The following is a 25,666-nucleotide window of genomic DNA, read 5'->3' on the forward strand; positions in this document are numbered from 1 at the left end:
CTAGGCTGTGCCACTGGGCTTTTTTTGCTCTAAGCTAGCACTCTACATTTGAGCCACAGCTCCATTTCTAGCTTTTTGCTAGTTAATTGAAGGTAAGGGTCTCAAAGACTTTGTTGCCCAGGCTGACCTTGAACTGTGATCCTCAGATTACAGCTTTCTTGAGTAAATAGAAAGATAGACATGAGTCATCAACATCTAACCAGACACTGCTAATGGTTTAATGTCATTTTCTGATACGTTTTCAGATATTTGTAAATGGAAAGATTATAACTCTTCCTGAAAGTGAGAACAATTTATATTAGATATTCCTAGTAGATGTATTCCTGTAAAACTATTTTTAGAAGCCTTGGAGTGTTTGTTTAAATATAAATGTACATCATTTTAGGTAACTAAAGGGAAAATGGATACCCTTGCTTCTGAGAGGGTGGGGCTTCGTACTTACAAGAAGTTCTGTCAGAGAACCAGTGAACCATCATTTGCAATTTTGCTTTGTATTCTGTATCCTTTGGTTTCAGGTAAGATGGATGAAGTCATTTATGACTAAGAAAGTTACTTTTTCCCCCATTCTCAGGTAATGAGTCAGGAGGATTGGGCAATTAGCTAGATTTAAACAAAGACAGAGAGAAATGATGGAGCAATCAAATACTCCCCTTTAAAAACAAAATGGCTGGGGCTGGGAATGTGGCTTAGTGGTAGAGTGCTTGCCTGGCATGTATAAAGCCCTGGGTTCGATTCCTCATCACTACATACACAAAAAAGCCGGAAATGGAGCTGTGGCTCAAGAGGTAGAGTGCTAGCCTTGAGCATAAAGAAGCCAGGGACAGTGCTCAGGCCCTGAGTCCCAAGCCCCAGGTTTGGCTAAATAAATAAATAACAAAATGGTCAGTATTATGACCTCTTCAAATCATATATAGCTTTTGCCTTTTAAAAGCAAAATGTTTCATTTCTACATTAGATTTATAAGACCACTACAGCATACAAGTCTTTAAGCTGTATCTGTACAAAAGAATATGGATAACGAGGCAAGTTACCAAGTGATTGACAAATAATTAGACATTTCTCCCTTGTTTACATTTTTGAATATTTCCTTTTGTATGTATTAATATTTAAAATGCATTAGCCTTTTCTATGTACAGAAAAATAACTGAACAAATATTCCTAATTTCTTGCATTTGTCACATATAATTATTTTCCTTGTTCCCTGAAGTATTCAGTGAGGAAGGAAATGGTTAAGATCAGTATACAGAAACTTCTTTAATTGGCTTTCACGGCTCTTTGCCTGGAGGTATTTATATAAAAGAAAGGATAAGAAGACAGCAGCAAGAGACACAAAATACTAGATTGGCTTGAAGACAACATAAAGGAAAGTTTTAGAGATAGAGGGGGACAGCTGGGCACTGGTAGCTCACACCTGTCATTTTAGCACCTCAGGAAGCTGAGGACTGAGGATCATGATTTAAAGCCAGCCTGGGGCAGAAATGTTTGTGCAACTAACCAGCAAAAAGCCAGCAATGCAGACGGAGCTCAAGTGGTAGAGTACTGGCCTTAAGTATAAAACAATCCAAGGAAGGGAGTGATGCTCTCTGTTCAAGTTGCAGTACAAAAAAAGGAAGGGGGGCTGGGGATATGGCCTAGTGGCAAGAGTGATTGCCTTGTACACATGACACCCTAGGTTCAATTCCCCAGCACCACATATACAGAAAATGGCCAGAAGTGGCGTTGTGGCTCAAGTGGCAGAGTGCTAGCCTTGAGCGAGAAAAGAAGCCAGGGACCGTGCTCAGGCCCTGAGTCCAAGCCCCAGGACTGGCAAAAAAAAAAAAAAGAAAGAAAGAAATCCCTCAAAAAAAGGAAGGAAGGAAGGAAAGAAGGAAGGAAGGAAGGAAGGAAGGAAGGAAGGAAGGAAGGAAGGAAGGAAGGAAAAAGAAAAGAACAAAGAAAGAAAAGAAAATGAGGGAGAAAATTGGAATAAAGCTACTATATTGTGATGGCTGTTTCTTGGGGAGACTAAAGGATAAATGAAAAGGCTTTGATTTTTGTATGTACTAGTATTGAGGCTTGAACTCAGAGCCTAGGCACTGTCCCTGAGCTTTTTTGCTCATGGTAGCACTCTTCCATGTGAACCACAGCCCCATTTAATGATTTTGAGGTTCCTAATTGGAGATAAAAGTCTCATGTACTTTCCCACTTGGACTGGTTATGCACCGCAATCCTCTGCTCTCTCAGCCTTCTGAGTAGCTAGGATTACAGGTGTTAGCAACTAATACCTGCAAAATGATCATTTTTAATGTTGGATTATTTGTTATAAATAAAGACTTCTTTTGAAAGATTTGGTGAAAAGAAAAGAACCTCTCTGTTGATAAGAAACAGTTTTCCTAAAAGTAATCAAAATACTGACATGATCGAAAGAGAGACAAGTTTTACCAATTTTTATCACTTTGCATAAAATATTAATGTTCTCTAGAAAACTATAGCCAATCAGACATTAATATACATTTTTAAGACAATAGGAAAATACCAAGTAATGGTAGAACAACACAGTAGATATGAATCTACTTACTAGTGGGTGTTAATTAAACAAATAAACAATTCAAAATAAGCTGAAGACAAGAAATGCTGCCATTTATAACTAACCAAAACTATGCATGACAGAGTTGAGCAATAGATAAAGATTTGCTTTGGGGCTGGGAATATGGCTTAGTGGCAAGAGTGCTTGCCTTGTATACATGAAGCCCTAGGTTCGATTCCTCAGCACCACATATTTAGAAAATGGCCAGAAGTGGTGCTGTGGCTCAAGTGGCAGAGTGCTAGCCTTTAGCAAAAAAGAAGCCAGGGACAGTGATCAGGCCCTGAGTCCAAGCCCCAGGACTGGCAAAAAAAAAAAAAAAAAATTTGCTTTAGCTATGCAATAAGGTACCTGGGAAAAGATAACTTGTCTTTGTTCTGCAGCTCAGCAGAAGTTTGTTCATCCTAGTGTCTACGTTACTCTACTTTTCACTACTCAAAAATGTCCATTACTACTATATACTGACAGGTCATTGATATGTAAAACTAGCTTAATCCTCACAGTTCATGGTAAAGGAGAAGTATGTTCTCTAAGAGAGAATCTTTCATATTTAACTACACAGACATGCATTTTGGACTTCTTTTTTTTAAATCATTTTCCTATTAGTATTCTTAATATTTAAATATCACTAATTAATCTGCTTAATATCAAGTTGAAAATGGACTTAGTAAATATTTAGGCTCTGAGGCATAACTTACCCCTTTCATCCACTCTTTCTTATGTAAAAAAGTCATTTTTCTCAAACCTCTATTGATATAATGATTTGGCATATGTTAGTGCTACTGAAAAAAAAGTCATATGATCCTCACAGTAATCAACCTCCTATAGAGGAACAAGGGAAAGTTGTATCATGTAAGTCATCAATGGAAACATGTAGTATCCAGTATATTTTCCAGTCTCAAAATATCACAAAATAGAAGTTCTGTAAACACAGGTTGAGTTTTGATTTTGTCATGGTTCAAATATTTTGCTTTTCCATCTGGAGTTTAGAGATTTGTAAACATGAATAGTTTCCATTTGAACAGAGACATCAACAGATATATAAAGAATGCTGCCTAGAGCTAACCTGAAGATATGTTGCAAATAGTGTCACAGAGAATCACTCCCAGCATTTATTATGAATTTCTGCAGTATGACATTGCTTGGCATGATTCTCCCTGTTCAATGGTCAAAACCATGTTTTATCAGAGACATGTACATCCCGAGCTATTGTGAGGGAATATTAATTTGAAGAGGATTTATTATAATGTTAATTAAAAGAATTTGTTATTAATTTTATAAAAGTATTTTTTATCTTCCTTATTCTTCAGGCTTTATTATTACATTTCTCACTGAATGTCTCTTTTGAAGGTGAAGAGCTGACATTGTTCTTGATGGATGAATGTGGCATGGCCAGAAAGCTGAGCTTCTTCAATTGGTTCACTGGATGGAAAGGACAAAATAAACCTTTGGGAAAAGCTATTTCAAGTAAGACAAGTTTGATAAAACACACCCCAAACCAAAATGACTAACATACAATGAGCGTATTCTTTATTCTAATTCTATCACAACACAAAAGTATGTTTCAATTTCCTTATAGCAGAAAGCATTCACAAGGCAAAATATTCTGTGATGAACTGAAACTATCTAGAGAGTCAAGAAATGGATACTCTATACCTGGTAAAATATTGAAGTAAATCCACACGAAACAGATGTCTAACTCATATATTAAGCCAACAAAAGAAGCTTTTATCAAAAAGAGTATATATTTTATTTATGGTGATAATAATGGTGAAGATATACTAATGGTAATTACTTGCTACAGAATAATTTAAATGAACCAGGCTCCTCTCTCTCTCTCTCTCTCTCACTCTGTATGTGTGTGTGTGTGTGTGTGCATGCACACTCAGGATCTCAACTTTACTGTCACTCAAAGCTGGCACTCTACCACTTGAGCCACAGCTCTATTTATAACTTTTTACAGGTTAATTGGACAAATAAAGTCTCACAAACTTTTCTGTACAGACTGGCTTGAACCTTGTTCTTCAGATCTGTGAGTCTACTAAGTAGGATGACAGTCATGAACTACTAGCACCAAACTTTTAGGCCTTCTTCATAGCCACGCTTCCATTTTCTTTTCTTTCTTTGGAAACTGGGTCTCATGTGGTATTGAACTCTTGATGCTCCCTAGGGTTGGGATTACAAACTGTACATTTCTGTGTCTGGCTCAGCACTGTTACATTTTTCACTTAATGTGTGCATATCTTTAAAAAATAGGTAAAAATAAGTCTGTGTTTATACTCGTTAAAACATCATTTATAAGAGAAAATTGAAGTCACAAACATTTGCAAATCAATCATCAATAAGGTAAAGGTGTTTATGGAAGAATGGCAAAAGGAAGAGAGCCATTTGCCATTTAATAAGAAAAAAACATTACCAATAAATAGCAACAGTAGAATAAGCATATTTAAAGAAATAGTGGACAATAACATTCCAGAACCTCTCCATAGATTAGAAAAAATAGAAAAACACTCCAGTTCATTTTATGAAACCAGTTTAAAAATGATAATGCTAACAAAACTGATTACATGAAAAAGATTCAAAGCCATCACTTACTAAATATATCATTAGTCAAATGTTGGTTTCCTTATTTATGAAAACCTGGTATAAATCAAGATGAAAAGAAAAGACTAAAATCACAGCTGTTTTAGTTGGTTTAATTTGTGCTTCTCTTTGGGTTGCACTGTGGTTATGTTATACATGCATACACTGAGTATGAATTAAATGAGGATAAGTGTTTAAAGTGCTTAGAAGTTCACACACTTGTAATCTTAGCTATTTGGGAGACTGAAAAGAGGAGATCACAATTCGTGGCCAATCTGAGCAAAGTAAAAAATAAATCCCCTCTCAATCCGCATCTAGAAGCCAAGGACATACATGTTATCCAAAGCTACATGGGAGGCTGAGATTAGGAGGATCAAAGTATGAGGCCAAGCCAGACAGAAAACTATCAAACCTAGGAAACATAACATAGAACACTATTTTTTGTTGCTGTCTTAGTCTGACTTTTATGTTAACAGTGATTAGTGGAAACAACCTGGAAGTAATGAATGAAAATCACCAGAAGCCAATTGAACTGAAAGTCTTCCCAGCAAAGCAGCCCTATATTCCATATGCCTTAGCTGTTTCTTACATCAACCAGGTAAATGTGCTCTCCATTAAAGATATAAGTCAAGAAAATGTATAGTTTTGAAATTTAATTTTGCTGATTTTTATAGAAATGACTGCATAGAAGTACATACATATCACTGAAGAATATAAACAGTTATTTTACATTTACATATTGTATTAAGTGACATCTACCTAAACAATATTATAAAATTCATATCAGCAATTGATGGAAAGAAAAGAAACAAGGTTTGCTTTGTAAAACGGCTTGTAAATTTGAAAAAAAAAAAACAGGTTGGTAAACAAAGATACACGGTAGATTTCCTTTGAGGGGCATAGCCATCCATTCTCCTACTACAACACATTAAATATTTCTGAAAGGCAGGGTCATCTCTATTTTTAGATTGTAGATGAAAAAACAATTTCATTAATATGAGAAGCCCACTTTCTATGAGTGAAGTTGGTGTTCAGGCTTCCAACGACTTCCAGTATGTTTTAAATTCTATCTTCAGGCTTCCAACGACTTCCAGTATGTTGTAAATTCTATCTTGTCTCAAGTTTTTAAATCTCAGAATCAATGAAGAAAGATATTTTAAATCAGTATTGTGGCTCACACCTATATCCTTAGCTACTTCAGAGATAGAGATTGGTAGTATCCTCTTTTTATTGTCTAAGACTGTGCTGCTGGGCAAAAGTTAGCACAGTATTATCTTAGACATTAAAATATGAGTTCAGTGGTACATTTTCCAGTTATGGGAGAATCATAACTGAAAGAATCATGTTCTATTCCAGCACAGGTATAAACAGGAGAAAGTGTACCAAAACTAAAGCAAAGAGGGATAATGGCATAGCTCAAGTGGTAGATTGTTTACCTGACCACAGCAAAAACCTGATTTTAAATCCCTGTACTGCCAAAAAAGAAAGATACATATTGCACATGTGCACACACATGAACATATCAGAATTTTCTTTAATGAATATACATAAAATGTAGTTTTAAGGTTTTAGTAGCTTGTAGATAATGTATGAAATGTAAGAAGTATGAGATATTAGTGCCAGTGGCTCAAACCCATAATCCTAGCTATTCAGCAGCCTGAGATCTGAGGATAGTGGTTTGAAGCCAGCCAGGACAGGAAAGGCCTTTAGCAAAAAGCTTGGGGATAGCAACCATGCCTGACACACACACACACACACACACACACACACACACACTTAGTAAATTAAGACAATTGGTTTACAGAATCACTAAACCTAACCCTTTTTTTCAATTAGATACCTTAGTAACTACAATTAAAAAGCAAAAACTTTGAAAAAAGAATATTTTTAGGTTATCATTCTGAGGACTAGTAAAACTCAAGAAGGGTCTCTATGTGTTTTATTCAGGGATACAGTCCATATATATCATAGTACTTGGCCTATAATATAGGTTTAAGACAGAAATATTAAATGACCATCTGAATTGCTTAGGGTTCTACGAAAACCTATATATGTATTGGAGCCAATTTAAATAACGGAGAATGCAAACATGGCCCTTATTTGGCATCAACTAAAGGTATAGATGACCTGTCTATGTTAACAAATTTAAAATGTTACTGCGGCTATTCCCATTTTATAGTCAAGCAAACAAAGGCTTTAAGCTACTGTTCAAGGCCTCACAGATGGTACATGTTAGAAGTGGAATTTGAAACTCAAGAAACCTGTCTCTGAAAAAATGCTCTTAGGCAACTAGGCAACATGCTATGTAACATCTGTCTGATTCTTGACATTTGAAGAATTATCACATGAAAACCACAACTGGAAACTCTAAACACTGTGCACAAAAGCTGACATTCTCATTCTTTTCATCCTTGCTTTTACATTCTTCACTCTTCTGTGTTATGCTACCAGCCAAAGGAGAGGCCAAGCATTCACTTAGGAGGGTTTGGAGAACAAGAGAGTTTGTATTTTTAAGCAAACACACTTTTAAATTATCCTTTTAATGTATCTGTGATAACATGGGCCTGGTTCAGCAAGATTTGTTGAGCAAAATCAGCACATTATTAATTTGGAGATCATATATGATAATTAGACTGAAACCCATTTGTAATGAAGAAAATCAAGTAAGCATTGCCAATATAGATAACGGCTTCTTTAAAGATAATTTATTCACAGTGTCTTTGGCAATTATACATAAAACACACACAAATATTTATGAAGAATGACCACTTTTAGATGGCTCATATTTTTCTTTCATATAGTTCTTAAGTAAAATGTATTGGTTGTCATTTCCAAGAATTAGGCATTGATTTCTCCTCCTCCTCCTCCTCTACCTCCTCCTAATTCTTCTTTTACTCCCTCCTGCTCCTCCTCCTCCTCTTTCCTCTCTCCCCTCCCCACCCCCATTCCTCCTCTTTCTTGTCTCCTCATGTTTTTCTTCTTTTTCTTTATTCTGCACTGATATTTGTTTTTGTTTTTTTTCAGAGAGGTTACAGTTTCATACATTAGGCATTGGATACATTTCTTGTACTGTTTGTTACCTTGTCCCTCATACCTCCCTCCCTCCTCCCCCTTTCCCTCCCCCCCCCAGGTGTTCAGTTCATTTATACCAAACAGTTTTGCAAGTATTGCTTTTGTAGTTGTTTGTCTTTTTTTTACCCTGTGTCTCTCAAATTTGGTATTCCCTTTCAATTTCCTACTTTCCAATACCAGTATACACGGTTTCCAATACACTCAGAAAAGATTACAGAGATAGTGTAGGTACAACCACAGGAAGGTGATACAAGAACATCATCAATAATAGAAGCTACAGATACACATGGGACGTTGAAAGTAGTTACAACTGTGATATAACAATTGTTTCCATAACATGGAGTTCATTTCACTTAGCATCATCTTATGTGTTCATAAGGGTATAGCTATTGGGCCTTGTGATGCTCTGCTATGACTTGCCTAAACCTGTACTAATTATTCCCAATAAGGGAGACCATAGAGTCCATGTTTCTTTGGGTCTGGCTCACTTCACTTAGTATAATTTTTTCCAAGTCCTTCCATTTCCTTACAAATGGGACAATGTCATTCTTTCTGATAGAGGCATAAAATACCATTGTGTATATGTACCACATTTTTCTGATCCATTCGTCAACTGAGAGGCATCTGGGTTGGTTCCAGATTCTCGCTATGACAAATTGTCTGCACTGATATTTGAACTGGGGATTCTAAGAGATGAATCGCATTCCAAGATCTTTTTGTTTTAGTTGATATTTCAGACAGGTTTTTGCTTTTGCTCTAGGCTGGCCTTGGACTGGTTTGGCCTTAGACTAGATCTTCCTGCTTATCTGCTTATGCTTTTAGAGTATCAGGGATTACAGGCATGTACCATCATGTCTTACCATCATGTTGTGTTTTTTTTTTTTTTTTGGCCAGTCGTGGGCCTTGGACTCAGGGCCTGAGCACTGTCCCTGGCTTCTTCCCGCTCAAGGCTAGCACTCTGCCACTTGAGCCACAGCGCCGCTTCTGGCCGTTTTCTGTATATGTGGTGCTGGGGAATCGAACCTAGGGCCTCGTGTATCCGAGGCAGGCACTCTTGCCACTAGGCTATATCCCCAGCCCCATCATGTTGTGTTTTGATAATAACATTTTGACAACATATAAACACACCAAATTTAACTTTTGAATAACACATATGACAATCCTAATCAATAACATACTTGGATTTTAGATGTCTTTTCTCATAACTGAAAAAGGAATACAGGAGGAACTTTAACTATGCTAAATTAGTTTTATAAGTGCACAACAGTATTATTAACAAAGCCATTGGGGGGTGCATTGCATAGAGTTGTGATTATTATTTAGACTCTTTCAGGGTTGGTGTGTTTCTGGTGTTCCAGGAAGAAGATTTCCAGAACCCTATATTTCAGGACAGACCAAACTAATCAGAACAGAAAAAGGTCTTCTTAGAATTCTAGAATGATCGCAACAGCCTTTCTGAAAGACATCAGAGCCTTTAGAATATACTGATAGCTGTGAAATTGAGCAAAATTCTGTTCTCAAATGCTGACAACACTTATCTCATATAGGTGGCATATATTGAAGATGAGATGGACCTGTGATCAAGGAATAACTTAGAAAAGAGATGACATAGAAAATCAGGCCAAATAAATCATTTTTAGATGTCAAATTACCCTCTATAATAGCTGGGTAATGAAGATGTCTATGCTTTTCTAAGTAATAATTCTCTCATTTGCTAGACTAATAGAAAAAAAACATGGTAAATGTTTAAAGCAGGCTGTTTGTATAGCAAATAGTAAAATGTTTGAGGTGGGTTGAGGTTGTCGCTCCCTGAAAGAACACTTGCGTGACATGCACAAGATCCTGGATTCAAAACTGAGGGACACACACACACATATAAACTTTGTTTGCAGATGACTCTTAAAAGTATTGAGTACTATTGTAGTATGTTAGTTGATACAGTCATTGTTTTAGTTTTTGCTTTTCTTCCATTTTCACAGATGACAAAGGACATGCACCAAATGCAACATAAATACAAACAAATTATTGAGCAAATGGATTTTATGAGAAAAGAAGAGAAGGTGAATCATGATGAACATTTTCTACTAGTTATGTGTTAAGTAAATGCTAATAAATCACTGTTGGCTCAGCTTATGATCTAGCATTCCGGGAAATTTGAATACATTATAATGGATCTTAGGTTACTTATGAGGACCCTATGTTCTGATAGACCTATTAACATATCTTATCATCTTAATCTATAGTTTTCATGTAAGTAAACATTGCCATTGAGATATGTGTGGGTCCTCAGGGATTCACAATATTAGAGTTGTAGTGGCAGGTGGCAGTGCCCCCTACTGGGAACAAGTGTAGAGTAAATTACGCATAGTTCACCTAACCTTAACTCTGTATTTTTAAAAAATTGTTTTCATAGAGTTAATATACAGAGAGTTTACAGTTACATAAATCAGGTAATGAGTAATGAATACAATTCTTTTTGAACCATGTCTCCCTTTCTGTCCCTCTCTTCCAGTTTTTCCCTCCTGTGACCACCCTCAAGATATCTGGTTCATTTTTCACATAGTGTCTAGTATCACTGTTGTATATGTTCATCCTTGTTCCACCTTTTGTGTGCCCTCCCATGCCCGCCAAAATAAAAACAAACAATCATGACAAAAATCAAAATAAAACACAGTAACAATGACAACTAAAGAATGTCTCTTGTTTCCTTTTCTTGGAGTTTATTTCATAGAATCATATGATTTATGTGATCATCTGTACATAACTATCTAGCCTTTGTCCACCACTCCTATGAATAGCCTGCTTTGACCTCTGTATGTTAATGACTGGGATCCTATATAATTTATCGTGTCAAACACTAAATGTATCTTAAGCTCAGGATGAGCATTTGTCATTGGGGACACATCTAAACTTATGTAGACATATAGGGAGAGACGCAGACATACAATACCTAATTATCTGCATTTCACTCAAGTAGCATATACACAAGCTTGACATATACTAAAAAGATAAAAACCTAAGGCATATATTTTTAAATGTCCTTTTGTTTGCATACACTATCCAGGTAGATACTAAATACCCTCAGATATCTGTATCTAAAGCTCTTAGATTTTAATTTCATCAACGCAGAAATCTTGTCTACATTAAGTTGGAGTGAAGCCAGAGTTTTCACTGTCTCACATTCATTTCTGTCAGATTCTTCCTCATTTCTGAAGCTCCCACTCCGATATTTATTAAATGTCTTCTGTGGGCCAAGCAGTATGCCAAATGCAGCTACATAGCAATGAATCAACTGAGCAAAATTCCTGTCTTTATTAGAGATAATATTATAGTGGAGAGAGATGAATGTTCGCATTCATTCATACTTATTCTCTGAAATCTTAACTATAGAAAAAATGCCAGATAATGAGCAGTTTAATGTCCTTGGTGAAGCATAGAAATATGAATTTATACATTTGGAACTCACACATTGCTTAGAGACTACATTGTCCTACTCATTAAATTTGTGGTTCTTTTTCTAATTAAAATGGGTCTAAATTGCTACTAAGTAGAAATACTGTGAAAAAACAAATAGTTTGATATGAAATAGAAACCTCAAAAGAGTTTCTGATGTGGGAGTGTGTTGGGGCTATGTCAATAACCTTCCTGAATTTTCTTAGGACTTTCGTCCTTTTCCCAATGACTTGCACGAGTCATCTGTATCACTAAATGTATCGTTCTCTTCATTTTCAAAGAATTATGGACTAATACTAAATAAAGCATGATTTTTCAAATCCTGGTAGGCTTGGAAAGAGCAGGAAAGATTACCCAAACCAAAATGCCTCTGTACAGACTTTGGCGGGGCTTGTGTTTAAGGTTACCTTCTGTTACAGCTCAGTTGTTAAGCTACTCAGATTAGAATTTTGAAGCTCAGTGCTAACCTTTCCAGGACTGACTTGTGTGCTTTTATTTACAAATCAAGAACTGTCCACAGAGTGCTGTTTTCTTATCATGATATTTTTTAATGCAGTTGTTTATTACCTGTGAGCTGAACAATGATTTAACACATGCAAGCAAAAAGATACATGGCATGTGTGTGCGCACATGCATGTGTGTGTGTGTGTGTGTGTGTGTGTGTGTGCGCATGTGTGAATCTCACATTCAACATCTAAGGTTCTTTTTTTTTTTTTGGCCACTCCTGGGGCTTGGACTCAGGGCCTGAACACTGTCCCTGGCTTCTTTTTGCTCAAGGCTAGCACTCTGCCACTTGAGCCACAGCGCCACGCCTGGCCATTTTCTGTATATGTGGTGCTGGGGAATTGAACCCAGGGCCTCATGTACAGGAGGCAAGCACTCTTGCCACTAGGCCATATCCCCAGCCCCCCAACATCTAAGGTTCTTGTTCATTGTGATAGCATACTGAGAAGTGGGTGGCCTTGACAATGGTGCTCCTTTTTCTTCAACAAAGCTTCTGTATTTTTCTTTTTATGGATTAGGCCAGGTAGTAAAGAACAGAGATTTGTGATTATATACTACACATTTTTCTTTCCATATTTAATAAAATCAATTAGTGGTTCAAGGATTTTATTCAACATCTACAAATATGTGTACCATGTACCTTGATCAGATCAACCTTCATAAGTCAACTTCCCAAACCTATATCAACAAGCTTTATGGTTCCATTTTTGTACAAGTACATGAAGTATTTTGACCATATCTAACCTCCTTCATCCTCTCCATTCATCCTCCCTGCTCCCAGTAGGACCCTCACCCTAAAAAGACCTGTCATTGTATTCTTTTTGTATGCAATAATTGGAAAAATAATTGGTCAAGCACTTTAGTGCTTCACATAGTGTGTGTATATGTCTGTGCTCACAATTTGACTTCTAACAGCAATCCTCCTCATCCTAAGTCCCTAGAATTACACAGCCACGGGCATGCATTTGACATAGTATTTTAATAGGATTCAGCGTCTTAATGTATCCATCCCCATTAACCTTTATTTATTTAACAGCACTTTCCAAAGGATAACCTAAATCATTCTTTTTCTACAGAATAGACATGACAGAAAAATAAAGACACTCAAAAGAATTTTTGAAGCGTACCATGACCAAATAGTTCAGAAAAAGAAACACTGGCAATGCACAGTGGAGGTAATGTAGAAATGAAACTCTCCTAGAAATGTAACAATTCTCTATACAATACACACCGGCCCATAGGAGACAAATACAAGCAGAACTCAAATATAACCAGTTTCACCAAAATATTAGTTAATTAAATGAGTGTTGTATTTGCCATGCATTCTTTTTCCTGCTCTTTCTACTGTTCTCGTTCACTATGGTGGAAGACCTATAATTCAAAACTATTTGCAGCAAATTCCTTCAAAGTTAGGCAATCCTGGTAATGGGAAGCTTCTAGTTGTCTCCGCGTTCAAATTCTCAAGCCAGTGCTGATGAATAATGGTTAATCTGAGTGTCCAACTTTTATCTTGTTGGGAGAAAAACTCTGTCTTATGTTTTGAAATTTTAAAAGAGAGTTAACAGAGAGTTGTAGATAATTTACCTAATTTGGTGTCTTTTTCAATTTAACATGGATAATTGGGCTTCTAGAAAAGGAAAGACATTTCATAGCCAAAGTCACTCAGTCAGTCTCCTGTAGTAAGATGCAGGACCTGCCTAAGAACAGCAAAAAGGAAGAACTAGAAAAGAAAAGAAAAAAAGTCTGGGAGAAGTCACCTTTATCACACACATAAATGATCCATACTCCATAATTACATTTTTAATTACAAACATTGTTTGTATGATAGTAAAATTAAGATGCATTGGAAAAATGACCAAGGATGGTTTTTTTTTTTTTTTCTTGAGCAACTGTGCAAGTTTTAGTTGGAGTAATTGCTGCTGTCACAATTTCTCACACATAGTCACTTGAAGCAACATGAATGGCTGGGAGCTGGTGACTCATGCCTGTAACCCTAGCTACTCAGTCTGAGATCTGAGGAACTCCGCTAAAAGCCAGTCAGGGCAGGAAAGTATGTGACACTCTTATCTCCAGTTAAATACGAGAAACCCAGAAATGGCGCTGTGGTGGATTGATAGCCTTGAGCTGAAGACCTAAGGGTCTTCAGGCTACTTTATGTGAATATTCAGTCAGTGTATACATTTAGCATAATGTTCAATATTCTATAGGACTTCACTTTTAGGATTATATTTTTGTTATTTTTAAATCAATATACAAAGGAATTACCATTAGAAAAATCAGTTTGTAAGTTCAATGTGTCTTGATCATTAGTACCCCTTTCGTCTTTCTCTTAATCCCTTCCAAACTATTTTCCTAGTCTCATAGGATATGCATTGAATATTATGACTGCATTCTTCCTTACCTTTCTATTTTATTTGTCTACTTCCTTCCCTTTCACCTCCCCACAATATATCTCATTTACTACCAGTTTTATGGTATTTGTTTTGTTGTTTTTCTAAGGAATTCCACCATTTGAATTCTCCCCTGCATATACCCTTAAATTTGGAGATCACAACTGATTTAAAAATCTTTTTTCTGTCTTAAGAACAAGTGCATATAATGATAGAAGTAGTAATTTGATAGTGAAAGTTGCATTTTCAGTCCCTGTATCTACCTTCTTCTATTGGTTACAGGCTCTAAGGAAGAGAAATGATGAGCTAGTGGAAGAAAACAAATACCTCCTGCACCAAGCAACCCAAACAAGTGAGAAGTGGGAAAGAGAAAGGGTAGGCCCCAAACCATGTGCTCTCCTTGTCATAGCTTGGGCCTGGCAAATATCTAGTTAGAGGGTTGTATGTCCGTTTTTCTTGTCATAGGTTAAAGATTCATTCTTGGTATTTGTAAATAATTGTTACTCTTTTCTGAATTACAATTCATGAAGCAAAGTGCCAGGTTTGGGGAGTATTAAAAGGAATAAGACAAGATGAAAGCTTAAAGAGTGTATAATTTTCAGAAAGTAAGGAAAAATAAATCTTGAGCGATTCACTGACAAGTGATTCACACACACCAGAAATAAGAGCATCTCTATCTTTCTAGTGTTGTATCTTGATAAACAAATTGGAAACTGAAAATATCACCAGTTAATTTTGTATTTTGTGCACCTACCTTATCATTAGAGTTGAGCAAAGCTCACTGCAGGGTATGAATTCTTCCCTAGTGATTGTGTGGCTAACTATGGCAACTTACCCCCACAGCCCAGAAACAACAGAGCTCACACGACACAGTGCAGGTCCAGGAAAACAATCCAAATTCAAAATTAGAAGTACTGCTTCTCCCAAATGCTTATGGGTTTCACTCCATTGTAAAAAAAAATTTTTTTTTTTTTTTTTGGCCAGTCCTGGGGCTTGGACTCAGGGCCTGGGCACTGTCCCTGGCTTCTTTTGCTCAAGGCTAGCACTCTGCCACTTGAGCCACAGCGCCACCCCTGGCCGTTTTCTGTATATGTGGTGCTGGGGAATTGAACCCAGGGCCTCATGTATATGAGGCAAGCACTCTTGCCACTAGGCCATATCCCCAGCCCTCCATTGTAAAATTGAACAATTCTAAGTAAAGCTTTAAGTTGAATCCTATCATGCTCAATATATCATACAATGACACATACTTATTAATAATATATAATAGTATAGAATATACAATGTTCTATATCTTTCTTTCTTTTTTCTTTTTTTGCCAGTCCTGGAGCTTGAACTCAGGGCTTGAGTACTGTCCCTGGCTTCTTTATGCTCAAGGCTAGCACTCTAACAACTTGAGCCACAGCGCCACTTCTGAATTTTTTTTCTTTTCTTTTTTAATTAATTTTTTTTCTTTATTGTCAAAGTGTGGTAATACAGAGGTGCCACAGATTCATATGTAAGGCAGTGAGTACATTTCTTGTTCAACTCTGGCCTTTTCTATATATGTGGTTCTGAGGAATCAACCCTAAGGCTTCATGTACATGAGGCAAGCACTGTTGCCACTGGCCATATTCCCAGCCCCACAATGTTGTATATCTTATAGTATATAATAATACATATGAAACTTACAATAATATATTATCTTTTAAATAAATAAAAGTAAACTTTTTAAAACAAGTAAACTAAGAACAGACATAAATATAATGAAGATAATTCTCTTCACTTTGAACTAAACCTCATTTTGTGTAATTATAAAATAAGCTTATTGAAACATGGAAGTTAGGAAAATATTTTATAAAAATAGTAGAAGACTAACAAAGTTAGTGACCTCAAAGTTTATTATTCTGTGTTCGCAGAGTGATCTAATTTTATTATCTGTATTTATAATACATATGCTAGTAGCATGTCAAACTGATACAATCACTATGAAGTTCATTTAACTTTCATTTCATGAGGATTCTTGAATATAATGTTCAAATTTAGATAGTCACACTTACTTTAAAATGCTTTATGTATATACTGAGTAAAGTCTTTAAGATTTAAGAATGTTACTGGCTAGTTGTCGCAAGCCAATATAGTCCTGGCTATTCAAGAGTCTGATATATGAGGATCAGGTTTAAAGGCAGCCCAGACATGAAAAGTCCAGGAGACAATTATCTTTAGTGAACCATCAAAAACCTGCAAGCAAAGGTGTGGCTCAATTGCTAGCTTTCAGCCTTAAGAAGAAAATCCAATGAAAGCCAAAAGTCTCTTGAGTACAAATTCCAGACACACACTAAAAACATAAATAAATTTGTAAATAAATGAACGGATTTAAGTATTTTGCTTTCTCCTTTTTCACAATCTTCAGAGTGATATACTTAAAAGATTCCCCAGTTCTCTGTACAATTTGATTCCAAATAAGATTGAGACCATTCTGAACATTTATTCAAATAGGTATTTTGCAAGAGAGTTTTCTTCCAGTATAGATGAGATAAAAACATGGAAAAGAAGTGCAGTATGTACAGTAGGAACATTCATTTATATTTGTTATTACCAGGAAATCATCAGAAGTAATTTACATGGGTTCACATAAAATTTCATTAAAATGTCACCACCACAAAGATTCAAAGAATTTTTCACCATGTGTTTTATATCAGATGCATTCTCTCCCGCTCTTCCTCTGTGTGTACACATACATGAGCACACCTATGCCTGTGTGTACATAGTTTTACACCTGTATTCACACATGTACATGTGTGCTACACATGTGAATATGTGCACATAATACAAATTATATGCATGTACATATATATATGCATATAGAGAGAGATAGATATATGGTCACACAAAATATTCTAACAGCTGCCAGGCCACATCAATGTTTTAAATCCACTTAGCCATCTAGTTTGTTAAAATAAAATTAAAATAATATAACTAAGTTATATTCTTTCATATTTAACTCAATATTCTATAATTTTGTTTGAAAAGAATGAGTGGCGTGCGATGACATCATTATTTTGAAATATGTGTATTGCAGACTTGGCTTTTGGCAATGTTTACTCAGAAAATGAACTATCCACAGAAACATTGTGCTTTAAGTAATTCTTTGACCTAATGCTAGAATTTTATTATCACTCACAGTTTTAATCATTATTGTTATCTTCAGTAGTCTGTATTTCTATCCCTCCCACCCTTACCCACTCCCTCTGTTTTTTCCTCTCTCTATTTCTCTTTCTTTCTCTCTCTCCCGCACACTTCCTTCCTTCCTTCCTTCCTTCCTTCCTTCCTTCCTTCCTTCCTTCCTTCCTTCTTTCCTTCCTTCCTTCCTTCCTTCTTTCCTTCCATCTGTTTTTCTGTCTTCCTTCTTTCCTTCCTTTCTTTCTATCTCTATCCATCTTTGCTTTCACTGGCCCTGTTTTGAACTCGGGGCCTTGATCTTGCTATGTGTCACCTTTATTTGAGCTATGCATCCAGCTTTGATTTACTTTGAGTTACTTTTTAATTAGAATACTGTGTTCTTACCCAGGATGGCTTTGGAATGAAATCATCTTATATATGCCTTGTTCATAGATGGGATTATAATCTATTGGTTGAGATAGGAATTAATTAATGTTCTTCCTGGGCTGGCTTTGAGCCTCAGTCCTTATGATCTCTGGCTCATGAGTAGCTGGTATTACAGATATGAGCCACTGAGCCAAGTCCTTGTATAATCCTCCTTGTACATATATGATCAACAGAGTTAGTGTTCTATAGCATAACAATATCCTCTTCACAATACTTGTAGAAAAAATTGAAATTACTTGTATTTGAAAATCATCACCTTTTACAAAGTTGTGAAAATTTACTTGTACACATACACCCATGGACACACACACAGACACACACACTGATTGCCTTAATATTCACTTCAAAAATCTCCATTTGAGAAAACATCCCTAACCAATTCTACTTAATCAAGTCTCCCTAGGAATTAATTACTATCACTCTGTTTCTTTCTTTACTGGTATTTATTAAAATCTTGTGGGTTTCATGCATATGTTTAGCTGTGTATTTTACTTCTTTCCCTTCAGAAAATTACAAACCCTTATCAAACACTCTGAATGTCTTGATCATTGTTGTATTTTTGACCTTATACTAAGTGCTCATCATGAAGTCAATATTCCATAAATATTGAGTATGTCATGCTCTACTTCCTGACTTTGAGAACAACTGACTAAGGAAATACACGAAAAACATTCATTTGACCAATAATAGTTTTACAATAAATTCAAGAATTTTTCATCGTGGCTGCTACAAATTTTTGTGTCATTGATTTAAATTTTTTTTCTATTCTTTTCCTTATTCCAGCCACTCAAGATCTACAAGAAAGAGTAGTGGATCTGGAAGATGTTCAAGAACAACTTAGCCTCTCCCAAAGCCATCCTGAGACAATGGCTTCCCTGGCTTGATGACATCTTTGGCTCTGGACTCAGAAGCAAAACTGCAGAGTGAAAGAATAGCTGGAGATGTAATCTTGAAAAAATATTTAAATTCCAAAAAAAAGCAAAAAACCTAACCTGGGTGATGGTGGCTTACACCTGTAATCTAGCTATTCAGCAGGCTGAGAGCTGAGGATTACAGCTCAAACCCAGCCTGGGCACAAAAGTCCATGAGACTGTTACCTCCAATAAACTACTCAGAAAAGTTTGGAAGTGGTGCTGTGGCTCATGTAATAGACTTTTAGCCTTGAGTCAGAGAACATCACCCAGGCAGTGAGTTCAACCTCCAGGAACTGGCACACACACACACACACACACACACACACACACACACACACACACGTACATATATTCCTGTATATATATATGTATATATATATACACACACATACATATGTGTTTCTATATGTATATTAGTACAGAAATGTATAAGTCACTTTGTCAATTTGGATTTGTTAAATGACTCCCTTTCATTATTTTGTTTAAGCTGGCAAAACTGCCCTGGATAGCAAGATATTCATTCCATGGTTACAAGGACTTATTTGCTGCTGATGATGTAGAAAACCAGCCTAGCAAGTACAAGTCCCTGTGATCAAACCCCAATCCTGAAGAAAAATAAGTAAATAAAAGTATAAAAAACTATGAATCTGCCACAGAAATATTTATAGGGAACATGTCTTCTCAGGATTAAAAAATAATAACTCCCTTTAACTTAAGGAGACACATGTTGACTATTCCTTAGACATTTTAGTTAATAAAATAACATTTTAGCTTTGCTTCATTTTGAATTTTACCAATTTACACTGAATTTGAGTTATGAGAGGAAACACAAATACTGTTATTCCCCATTGAATAAGACACAATCTGTTGAAGCTGGACCAGCCGGAGGCAGCAATCTCCCATATAAAACTTTCCTTTAAGTATACTGATATATGGGCAGCCCAGCTGCATTTTCTTCTTCATTGGAAATATTTTCTCTCAAACTGATATTATAACTCTCCTCCAATTGTGTATATTGTTTTCAGTGTTGAAATGTGATCTACTGTCTCTTAGAGAGTGACATTAATTCTGTGTTTTAACTAAGAAATTAAAGTCTCTTCAACATACTTATTCTACTTACTACCACCAGCTTCTCAAATTTTCCTTCTGGCTCACAAGATTGTCTCTGCAAGTAGTGTTGCAGTAATAATTCCACACTTCTGTTCCCTTGACCTACAGAAGTTAATGAATGAGTGACTGAACCTACAGGAAAGAATAGAGACAGTTTGCAATACCAAATGCAAGCAGAATAGAAACACCCCAGATACAAAAGAAAACACAACAAAGAACTTTACGATGGAAACCAGCAGCTCACATTTATTATCCTAGCTACTCAGGAGGCTGAGATCTGAGAATTGCAGTTCAAAGTCAGCCTGGGAAGGAAAGTCCGTGAGACCCTTTAAAAAACAGCTCTAACTAGTATATTTTAATTATTAAATGTATTTATTTAGTGTCAAAGTGATGTACAGAGGAGTTGCAGTTTCATACGTAAAGCAGTGACTACATTTCTTATCCAACTTTTTACCTCCCCCCCATTACACTCCTCCTGCCCCTCATTTTCCTCTCCATTCCCCATTTCCCTCCCCACTTCCCCATGAGTTGTACAGTTGGTTTACAGCATATAGTTTTGTAAGTATTATCGTTACATTGGTTTGTCTTTTATACTTTGTCTCTCCACTTTGATGTTCCCTTCCCTTTCCTAGTTCCACTAAACATATATATATATAAACATATATATATATATATATATTTATCACAGGGTGCCAAAATCAGTAACAGTAATGTCAGGGGTAAAACCCTAGGGAAGAAAAACAGAAGACAGTGGCATAATTTCAGATGACACATTGAAAATACTGACAATGGTAAATCACTTATTTACATATCTTAGAGTTCATTTCACTTAGCATCATCTTATGTGTTCATATGTACACAGCTATTAAGCTGTATTGTTATTTAATCAAGGTGATGTACAGAGTGGTTACAGTTACATACATAAGGTAGTGTTTACATTTCTTGTCATACTTGTTATCCCCTCCCTCATTTTCTCCCACCTTCTCTCCCTCGCCCTCCTCCCTGCCCCTAGTTGCACACTTAATTTCCAATATATTGTCTTGTTAGTGGCACTGTTGCATTGGTTCCATGAGACTCTTATCACAAATTAACCACCAAAAGTCTGGAAGCAGAGCTGTGTCTCAAGTGGTTGAGCACTAGCCTGAATAAAAAAAGCTAAGGGAAACATACAGGCCTTGAGTTCAAGCCTCGATACCAGTGAGAGTGCATGCCTGCATGTGTGCACATGTGCACACACACACACGTGCACTTTAGAGTGAAAAAGTTATTAAAGTAATCACATTGCAGCTGACGGTATTCATTCTTAAAATGAATTTAGAAATAAATTTGTGATTTATATGTTGTAAGCTTTGCAACAACTGATAAATCACACTGGATTATATAGAAAATATTTCAAAATGACTTGAAAACTAATGAGTTAGTAAGCTAGGTTTAAAACTCAATAAACTGATGCAAATATTCTACAAATCACTTAACTTTTGAATCTCTCAACTCAGAAAAGATTTTATTTTGCTATAAATGTTAAACAATTAAAACAAGTTACAGTTGTATCAGGGGTAAAACCATGGAAAGAAAGATAAAAAAAAAAGAGAATAGTTTCACATGATACGTTGAAAATAACAACAATGATACACCACTTGTTTCCATAACTTGGGGTTCTTTTTGCTTAGCATCATCTTATGTGTTCATATGGACATAGCTATTGAGCTACTGTAATCTTCTACTAGGACTAACCTAGACATGTGCTAATTATTCCCAATGAGGGAAATCATAAAGTCTATGTTCCTTTGGGTCTGGTTCACTTCACTTAGTATAATTTTTTACAAGTCCTTCCATTTTCTTATGAATGGGGCAATGTCATTCTTTCTGATAGAGGCAAAGAATTCCATTGTGTACATGTACCACATCTTTCTGATCCACTCATCTACTGAGGGGCATCTGGGTTGGTTCCATATTTTTTTTCCTGTGTCTCATTTTTATTTATTTTTATTTTTATTTTTTTCTTGTTTATTGTCTAAGTGATGCACAGAGAGGTTACCATTTCATATGTTAGGCATTGGATACATTTCTTGTACTGTTTGTTACCTCCTCCCTCATTCCCCCCTCTCCCCTGCCCCCTTCCCTCTCCCCCCCCTGTGAGTTGTTCATTTGGTTTACACCAGTTTTACAAGTATTGCTTTTGTAGTGGTTTGTCTTTTTATCCTGTGTCTCTCGATTTTCGTATTCCCTTCCACTTTCCTAGTTCTAATACCAGTATATACAGTTACCAATATACTCAGATAAGATACAGTGATAGTGCAGATACAACCATAGGAAGGGAATACAAGAGCATCATCAACAATAGAAGCTACGGTTTCACAGGGCATGTTGAAAGTAATTACAACAGTGATATATCACTCATTTCCATAACATGGAGTTCATTTCACTTGGCATTATCTTATGCATTCATAGGGGCATAGTTATTAGGCTCTTGTGTTCCTCTGCTGTGAGTAGCCTATTCCCCATGAGGGAGACCATGGAGTCCATGTTTCTTTGGGTCTGGCTCACTTCACTTAGTATAATTTTTTCCAAGTCCTTCCATTTCCTTACAAATGGGGCAATGTCATTCTTTCTGAGAGAGGCATAAAATTCCACTGTGTATATGTACCACATTTTCCTGATCCATTTGTCTACTGAGGGGCATCTGGGTTGGTTCCATATTTTAGCTATGACAAATTGTGCTGCGATGAACATTGTTGTGCTGGTGGCTTTAGTGTGTTCTTGTTTGTGGTCTTTTGAGTAGATGCCCAAAAGTGGGGCTGTTGGGTCATAGGGGAGCTCTCTGTTTAGCCTTCTGAGGAATCCCCATACTGTTTTCCAGAGTGGCTGAACCAGTGGGCTAAAGACTTAAAAAGAGACTTCTCTGATGAGGAAATGAGAATGGCCAAGAGACATATGAAAAAGTGCTCTACATCACTGGCCATAAAAGAAATGCAAATCAAAACGACATTGAGGGCTGGGAATATAGCCTAGTGGCAAGAGTGCTTGGCTCCTACACATGAGGCTCTGGGTTCGATTCCCCAGCACCACATATATGGAAAACGGCCAGAAGGGGCGCTGTGGCTCAGGTGGCAGAGTGCTAGCCTTGAGCTGGAAGAAGCCAGGGATGGTGCTCAGGCCCTGAGTCCAAGGCCCAAAACTGCCCCCCCCCCAAAAAAAAACTAACAATAATAAACATTGGAGGGTATGTGGCCAAAAGGGAACCCTACTTCATTGTTTGTGGGAATGTAAACTGGTTTCATATTTTAGTGATGACAAATTGTGCTTCGAAATTGTGTGCTGTGTGAATTTCCTAGAACACTAATAGTTCATGGTAGCACAGCAAATTGAACATGAGCCTGAATAGCTAGAAACACTGCATCTTACCAAAACAAAATGTTGTCTGTAACATGGGACTACAGAAAATATAAAAAAATGGAAACCTTATTAATATATAATTTATTATCAGTCTATGCAGCTAAAGTTTAAAGTGATACTGTTAAAGTCCTGTAACGTTTGACCCATTAATTAAAGTAATTAATTTACATTCTTTTAGGGCTAAATGCTATTATAGGAGGCAAACAAATTATTCAATGATTTGGTATATATTTTGTTTTTTTGATTGATATGAATAGTCAAGAACCAGGAACAAACAGAGCAGGTATCAAATTTATGAATGAAAAGGCAAAATCTTCAGCTACTTTAATGACTTAAAGCACTCAATATTGACGATTATTCCTGTTCAATATAAACCACTTAGTGCCAAGTGTTATGTGATAGCTTCACAAAATGGATAAAGAGATTTAGTTCCATACCAAGTTCTTCACATTTACTTAGTGCATGTTGTCTATTCTGTAGAGACATCATTGTTAATAGAATAATCTTTTAGGTTGTTTCATTTTGAATTTTGCCAATTCAGAAGACAGGTTTTTGAATCTAAAACATACTTCTATAAGGCCTTTAAAAGTCTGCATATGGTGCCTTATAAAGGAGTTCTTGGTGTTTTTCTCCGCTCAACTGACTCCCAGAAGTCAGTTATTTGAAAAAGATTAAAACATAATAGCAGCATATCCTTGAATTTCTTATGATGATCTATTTTTGCAATGTTTTTGAAACATTTTGTAAAAGAATATTTATGAATCATTTGTGATGACTGATTTATCTAGCACTTTGTGCATGATATCGTTACTCTTTTTTTGTAGGTTCCTTTTATGGTTACTTTATAGCATATCACAATTCTTTATGCTCTATACTGTAGATTAAAAAGCAAGATATTATTAACCAGAAATTAAAATAATGCTTCTAGCTTCTATTTCACCCTCCCCCCAGCTCTGACTATTAATTAGCATGGTAGCAAAATGTAAGACTATGCCAGTAGAGCTTTAATTTGAATGAGCCTTAGTTACACTACAAAGAATGAGCCTTAGTTACGCCATAATATACAGAGTGATTAAAGAGATTTTGCAAATGACAGTGAGCCAAGGATATTAAATGGCTCTCAGGAAACAAATCATAGTTGTTAAAATTTTAATAAACATGGTAAATATCAAGGAAATTTCCCAAATCAGTGTTTTGTATTCAAGAACTTATGGACAAGACTTTTTATCCATTTTACCCCCTTCATCCTGTTCATAGGGGCAAAACCAGAATAAAGAAAAACAGAGAATTTCTGAGCTGAAAGAATGCCACTCTGACCATTAGTTTTCAAACTTTTAAAAATATAAGTTAAGGGATTCTTCCTTTAAATAAAAATCTGTCCAGTACTGGCTGTTGGTGCCATATGCCTATAATCCTAGCCACTCATGAGCTGAGTCTGAGGATTGCTGTTCAAAGCCAGCCCAGACAGGAAAGCCCATGGGACTCTTATCTCCAAAAAGCTGGAAGTAGAACTACGTCTCAAGTGGCAGAATGTAAGCCCTGAGTGAAAAAAAACTCAGAGACAGTGCTCAGACCAAGAGCACATGCACATACAATCTTCTCACAAAGGCCCCAAACATAACAGATTGGAACAAAGTAACAATGAAAAACAAAGGTGTTCTCTTGATACTGTACATTTAAGGAACTCCAAGTTCCTTAAATACCAAGCTTCCTAGAACTTTGCCAAATCCTTGTGTGGTCCAGTCCTTGTGTTTAATTCAAGGAAAAATAGTTAATCACAGTCTTATGGCTAGTGTGATTGCATCAGCATTCCCGAACCTCTCTTTTGTTACTTTTCAAGTTTCATTTCACTGCTTCAGAACACAAGGATAAAAATGTACACATAGCAAATATTTTCTTTCACAAATGTAAAACAATGTATATTAAGAAAAAAAACAACAATATGTTTTCCTTTCTTCTTTACTTTTTCCAAGTGATAAGCATTGTTAATACAGACTCATCAACTTGAATGTCAATAAACTCATTACAGATTGAAAATATGATACTTATGGAATAATATGCCAAATTTATACATCATTACATAGACCCGGTTT

At 36.2% G+C, this 25,666-nt stretch overlaps 1 protein-coding gene across 1 annotated transcript in view; it reads left to right on the forward strand.

The window, feature by feature from the left end:
* Positions 1 to 400: 400 nt before the first annotated feature.
* Positions 401 to 25,666, forward strand: part of LOC125352283 (aldehyde dehydrogenase 1A1-like) — a 180,973-nt gene continuing 155,707 nt past the window's right edge. Inside the window, exons 1-3 of the mRNA XM_048347397.1 lie at positions 401 to 515; positions 3,914 to 4,030; positions 5,623 to 5,744. Coding sequence (XP_048203354.1) covers positions 401 to 515; positions 3,914 to 4,030; positions 5,623 to 5,744 — 354 coding nt within the window. The remainder of the gene's footprint in view (positions 516 to 3,913; positions 4,031 to 5,622; positions 5,745 to 25,666) is intronic.

This window comes from Perognathus longimembris, chromosome 1, assembly GCF_023159225.1.
Source record: "Perognathus longimembris pacificus isolate PPM17 chromosome 1, ASM2315922v1, whole genome shotgun sequence".
Classification (NCBI taxonomy): domain Eukaryota; kingdom Metazoa; phylum Chordata; class Mammalia; order Rodentia; family Heteromyidae; genus Perognathus; species Perognathus longimembris.